This window comes from Anomaloglossus baeobatrachus, unplaced genomic scaffold (genome assembly GCF_048569485.1).
Source record: "Anomaloglossus baeobatrachus isolate aAnoBae1 unplaced genomic scaffold, aAnoBae1.hap1 Scaffold_41, whole genome shotgun sequence".
Classification (NCBI taxonomy): domain Eukaryota; kingdom Metazoa; phylum Chordata; class Amphibia; order Anura; family Aromobatidae; genus Anomaloglossus; species Anomaloglossus baeobatrachus.
In genome coordinates, this window is record NW_027443435.1 from 419,913 (window position 1) to 426,476 (window position 6,564).

Here is a 6,564-nt window from a genome sequence, read left to right on the forward strand (position 1 = left end):
TTTCCCTTAGTTAGGTTTTCCTTATGTATGTCATTGTAAATTCCCTATTTGTAATAAATCCCCTTTTAAAGATCCAGTAGCTCTTGTTAATTATGATTAACTGGCACCCTAAAACTCAGCAGATTTCTACATTTGGCACCCCAGATGGGACTGTGATTAAATTCCACAGAGAATCCACAAGAAATTAATCTGCTTTAATCCACATTTGGAAAAGTGTGGAGATCAAAGAACCGAGGAGTCTGGATCTTGGTAGAAACGGAAATACTGGTGAGTAAAGACTTTCCTTGTAATCTATGTTGTATGTTGCTCCTAATGATTCTGGTGTTGTTGCAAATCAGGCTATGTATTATGTTGTGTTAGCAGAATGATTCTGGATGCATTTAGCAAAGTTAAATATCATTCGTAGTTGGAAAAGGGGTTTATGTTAAAATCAGATTTAAAGTGAGAAAGTATTGTTTCAAACAGTTAAGACCTTTTGAAAGTTTGCATAGTAAGGTCTGGTGTTAAACGCTTTCAGTTAGAAATTTTTGTTTTGTGAGTGTTTACAGTTTGTTGCTGAAAATGGAGTTTGTGGAAAAATATGTGAAGAAGTATGCCTCTGCCGTGTACCATGTCAGTGCAGATAAATCTTTAGAAGTCCAACATAACGACTTGATAGAACAATGTAGGAGCTATAATAATAATTTAAATAGTAAAGTTATTAGTAGGAAATTGAAAAAGGAAAAGTTAAGCAATGAGATTTCTGTGTTGCTTAAGATAAAGGAATTGGCTGATTTGAAAGAAGCAAATTGGTGGAAGCAAAGGCTGCAAATGAAAGCGGATATAGACAAAATTAGTGATTCTGTTGTAGAAATTTCTGATAATACTACCAGTGAAATACATGGTTTACAAACAGATGTAAGTAAATTAGCTGTGAGAAATAGGAAGTTGGAGGAACAATTGAAGGAGTGTAGACTGAGCTCCACTTCACAAGCAACTCAGGTGTGCTCTTTAGAACTGAAAATTAATCAAATGGAGAAGTTAATTGCAACTTTGGAAAGGCAACTGGATGAAGCTAAATGTCAATTGCATAACAAAGAGCAATATATACAGTCTCTTAAGTCAAAGATATGCAGTCTTGAGACAGTCAATGTGTGTACTCTTTCTAATGAAGATACAAGAGATGTCAGATATAGATCTCTATTGGTTGATTGTAATCCATTGCTCACTATTTCTGAAAAGCTTCACCTGTGTCAACTTCTTGGTAAGTTTGACTTAGATATTTCTCCAGTCATTCTATCTAATAGATTTGAGGCTGTGGTCCAGCAATATAGTTTGAACAATAAAAATGCTTGGTCTCTGCTCCAAGCTTGGCTCCCAGGACCACTGGCAGCACAGCTAAGGTCTGAACAAATGGGTGATAACTGTACAGGTGCAGAGCTAAGAAGGAAGGAATTGCAACGTATCATAGGTGGAAGAGATACTAGGGGTGAAAAGACCTTAGCAATTTCCAGATTCAGGCGATATGATGATCCTACACTCTTCTGTAATAATTATCTGGCTCTATACAGAACTGTTTACAATTGTCTAGATATGTTTCAGGATGATGCTAGTTTTCTGTATTCAATGGCAAATCGTTGTAATGTAGATTACACCACAAGAGTAACTCTAAGGAATACCAACTCCTTTGAAAACTTTGTAAATATACTCATGGACTGGTGTAATGAGTCAAAAGAGCAGTATGAAACATCAGAAAATGTATCTGCTATGTATAGACCTAAGAGAAGAGGATATGTTAGATATTGTTATAAATGTGGCAGTCCAGGACACATTAAACGTTATTGTAATACACCTGACATATACCCAGAGCCAAAAAGCCATTCATTGCTCCAGGAGATTGATAGTGTTGAGGCTGGGGAGGAACTTGCCACCAACAATACGCAATTTACAGAGATATATGAAAAGATATGTGAGATAAAAGCCCACACTGATACCACTGCACCAAAGCCGCAGACAATGCAGAGCCCAAAGCCTGAGAAAGGAGAGACTGGAAAACAGCAGGAGACATATTGTAGACCACAAAAGGAAGATGCCAATGTCCCTGTGTTCAGTCTATTGGAAAGTCAATTATTCTGTCTATTCTGGAGCTGGTCACAAATTGCTCTACCGCTCTTGTTAACTAACACAGCACAATGTACCAATACGGTTGGGTAAACAGTGACCTTTTTTTTAGGCTGTCAAGTTAGTTGTGACCCTATTAACATATGGATAGGAGAAAAGGTATGTCTTCTATTTGATTTGGACTTGATCTAATTATGTTTTGTGTTTATTTTTAGACTGGAGACCAATTGTCACCTGATATCAGAGCAAGGAGAATAACCAATGTGTTTTGTTCAACAGGTCTTTTACAGCACAGTATCCATGGATGAATCTGATTATTTCTTTCTACAATTATTACTTTATGTAAATTCGTATGGCCAGTATGTTTATAAAGTCCACGTGGTTTAGACAATGAGCTCAAAATTAAACGTTTAATTAATTGTTTGCAAACAATTAAACAAGTAATCATCCCATTGTGATGATGGGGTACTGTATTAAGCTAATAGTCGTTTGTTTGTATTGTATGTATGTTCTTTATCTTGTTTCACAGGTAACCATTTTAAATCAGGACCTGAAGTTGGATATATAAATTATATGATAGTGCCAACCAATGCAAAGCTATGGTTTCTGTGTAAATCTGCAGAACCGCCTGAACCCCTTTATTCACATATATTCATCATGAGACAGATAAAGTTGAGTTAACTCTAATTGTTCTATGTTTGTCTGTTTTGTGTTGTCCTGTGCAGTGCATTGTGTCACGGTTTTATTTTGTTCTTAATATTTTTGCTACTCAAGAATAGTAATTTTTTTTTTATATACATACATTTTTTTTTTTTTTTTTTTTATTTAAAAATTTTCCTTACCTCATTTTTTTTTTGTTTTCCGCCTTTATCTTTATTTGGTACAATCGTTAGTACCAAAGGGGTGTTTAGTATATGTCTATGGAGGTTAATTATTTAAATAAAAAATTCTTTCAAGTTAGATTTTTGCTAACTGCACATACTTGCAAGTAAAAAGTGCTCAGGTTAATTTTTTTTCCGCTTGTAAAATAAACCCGATATGTAGATGACAACTGCTAAGAATCTGATACTGCTCTTGTTCTTTATTTCCAGGATCTGTGATGGAGCAAAAGTTAACTTATCAAATTTGCATCCTGGATGAGCTATGATTTGAAGGCAATTGGATTAATAATCTTTAAGGAAGATTTCTTGCGATCTTGTGACAGGAATTAATTTATATCTGAAAGCTAATAAAAGACAATGTGTTCGAATGTAAACCAATCATATATATATGCAAGATGGAAGCATTGATAACAGAGTGCCTAAATTATCATAATAATCTACTAATTCCATCAGCCAGTGTGATCTATGTACAGCACATTCTAATAAGCAACAAAAAGGTGCTTTTAATGGGACACTAGACACGCTTTTACCAACTAATACCTTGTACGGTGGTACAATGTAAATGTGAGAAAATCACCAACAATATGCAATGTGATAAATCTACTCAAAAGCTAAGGGAATTGTTTTAAAGTATGACAAGTAAACATCATGATTGTCATTCCTTCTATATCATTAACTTGGAGGGCTTAAGACTACCTCTCAGTGCCAATTTAGTTTAAAATATATAGATTTTTAAATTTGTATATGTTAAATGGATGCACATTGTACTGGTAGAAATGTTGACATATATTGCTATATACATATAATAATATAATATAATCTTGTATTGTTGTTTTATATAGATACCTGTTGTATACTTGCAGTCATGTATATGCTATGTCTTGTATATGCTATTCACATAATTCAGGTGTAATTTACATAATTAATAAGATATAAATGCATCTCGATATGTGTGAATGAGAATGAATGTTGTGACTCCAGCAATTGCTATGCCTTGTCCTTGTTAGATACCTTGCAGTGATGATGTCCTGATGCAGCTACCTATATGGAATAAGTGGACGATAATTCTATAGTGGAACGCTATTTTGTCATGCCCTGGCAGTAAGTGTGTGTGTCATTCAGACACAAAGGGGCGTATGTTGGAAGCCAACATGGACAATGTATGTATCATAACGAATTACTGGACTCCATATTGTATCTGTCAGCTACCAATATTACCAGGACTGTACATCAAAAGAATCGGCCATGTACAGTGAAGAGTTTCATGGCCATTGAAGAGGCAAGAAGGCCATTGTGTGTTCTGTGATGAACTGACCTTTGTCCTATCAACATGATAAAGGTTGCATCTTCACGTGAATTGAACATGGTGCCTTTAGCCTCTTGGAAGATACACAACACCTGTGGTATTCATGAATTGAATGTCCTGTTTATAGCCTATTAAAATGGATATTGGTAAACAATCCCTTGTTCAAGTGGAATACAAGCCATTGTACTGGAGATGGACATCAGGTCTCCAACCTGAATGGAGTGTAAGGGTACCTTCACACTTAGCGATGCAGCAGCGATCCGACCAGCGATCTGACCTGGTCAGGATCGCTGCTGCATCGCTACATGGTCGCTGGTGAGCTGTCAAACAGGCAGATCTCACCAGCGACCAGTGAACAGCCCCCAGCCAGCAGCGACGTGCAAGCGACGCTGCGCTTGCACGGAGCTGCCGTCTGGAAGCTGCGGAGACTGGTAACTAAGGTAAACATCGGGTATGGTTACCCGATGTTTACATTAGTTACCAGCGCACAGCTGTGTGTGCAGGGAGCAGGGAGCCGCGCACACTGAGCGCTGGCTCCTTGCTCTCCTACCATAGCTACAGTACACATCGGGTTAATTAACCCGATGTGTAATGCAGCTACATGTGCAGAGAGCAGGGAGCCGCGCACACTGCTTAGCGCTGGCTCCTTGCTCTCCTAGCTGCTGTACACATCGGGTTAATTAACCCGATGTGTACAGCAGCTACATGTGCAGAGAGCCGGAGCCGGCAGCACAGGCAGCGTGAGAGCTGCAGATGCTGGTAACTAAGGTAAATATCGGGTAACCACCTTGGTTACCCGATGTTTATCTTGGATACAGCTTACCTCAGCTGTCAGACGCCGGCTCCTGCTCCCTGCTCGCTTCATTTGTCGCTCTCTTGCTGTCACACACAGCGATCTGTGTGTCACAGCAGGAGAGAGGCTTTGAAGAAAACGAACCAGGGCTGTGTGTAACGAGCAGCGATCTCGCAGCAGGGGCCAGATCGCTGCTCAGTGTCACACACAGCGAGATCGCTAATGAGGTCACTGCTGCGTCACAAAAACCGTGACTCAGCAGCGATCTCGGCAGCGAGCTCGCTGTGTGTGAAGCACCCCTTAATCTGTCCTCAGGCTTTGTGATATGAAAGACCTTTGCTACATACCAGGACACTATCCACAGGATCCACAGGTTTGTCAAGACTCCTCTTAATCCTTTAACAAATTGACCTCGGAGAGCCACCTTCAGGAGAGCATTGACATCAACAGCCATATGCACGTTCCTGGACAACTCAAAAGACTGTGACCTGATTGGATGCTACTAATATGTGGAGGTGTTACTGGGATGGGCACTGTATGGGCCATGTGTGATTGTGTGTCTGATATAAAGGTATCCTACCAAGCTAGTCAGTCTATCCACTTCCCATCTTCCACCACCCTCTCCCATTACCTTTCCCCTTTCATTGTACCCTTTCCCTTAGTTAGGTTTCCCTTATGTATGTCATTGTAAATTCCCTATTTGTAATAAATCCCCTTTTAAAGATCCAATAGTTCTTGTTAATTACGATTAACTGGCACCCCAAAACTCAGCAGATTTCTACAATTACACACACACACATCTATACAGACACATACAGTATATACACACACACGCATATTATCTATATATATAATTGCCTTATTCTGTCTGTCTGTCTGTCTTGCTCCAAAATTGTGTCACCGTGACAGTGTCGTTAGCGTGACAACTGTCGGATTGGCCGCTGGGCTCGGCCTGGCCCCGCCCCCCCACGGATTGGCCGCTCGCCTCGGCCTGGCCCCACCCCCCGCATGGATTAGCCGCTCACCCCGGCCCTCCGAACGCATCGCCCGCTCCAGCGTACACCGGCTCCCGGTACACATGTGCAGGGAGCCGGCATACGCTGACGCCTCGCCCGCTCGCCCCCGCCACATGTTGGCACACTCGGCCCCGGCGGACATAACCTTGCGATGCTGGGATTGTGACGGAGCCGATGTACGCTGGTAACCATGATACACATCGCGTAACTATAGGAAACGCTTCCCTTAGTTACCCGATGTGTATCATGGTTACCAGCGAACACCGGCTCCCGGTACACATGTGCAGGGAGCCGGCATACGCTGCGGTCAATAATGAAGTGTCATGCAGCGGTGAAAGAGTTAAAGACACGGCAAGACACTTCATTATAGTAAAAAAAAACAAACAAAAAAAACCTGCACTTTAATTGTGTTCTGCCGGTCCGCTACTGTATTATTCTGCCTGGGCTCTGTGTTTTGCCGTGATGTGC

The 6,564-nt window shown here is 40.5% G+C and overlaps 1 protein-coding gene across 1 annotated transcript; it reads left to right on the forward strand.

Moving 5' to 3' along the window:
* The first annotated feature begins 561 nt into the window (after positions 1–561).
* Positions 562–2,358, forward strand: LOC142277318 (posterior protein-like). The gene is made up of 2 exons (XM_075332628.1): positions 562–2,189; positions 2,316–2,358. The coding sequence occupies exons 1-2, from the start codon at positions 562–564 to the stop codon at positions 2,356–2,358; spliced, it is 1,671 nt and encodes a 556-aa protein (XP_075188743.1).
* The last annotated feature ends 4,206 nt before the right edge of the window (positions 2,359–6,564 follow it).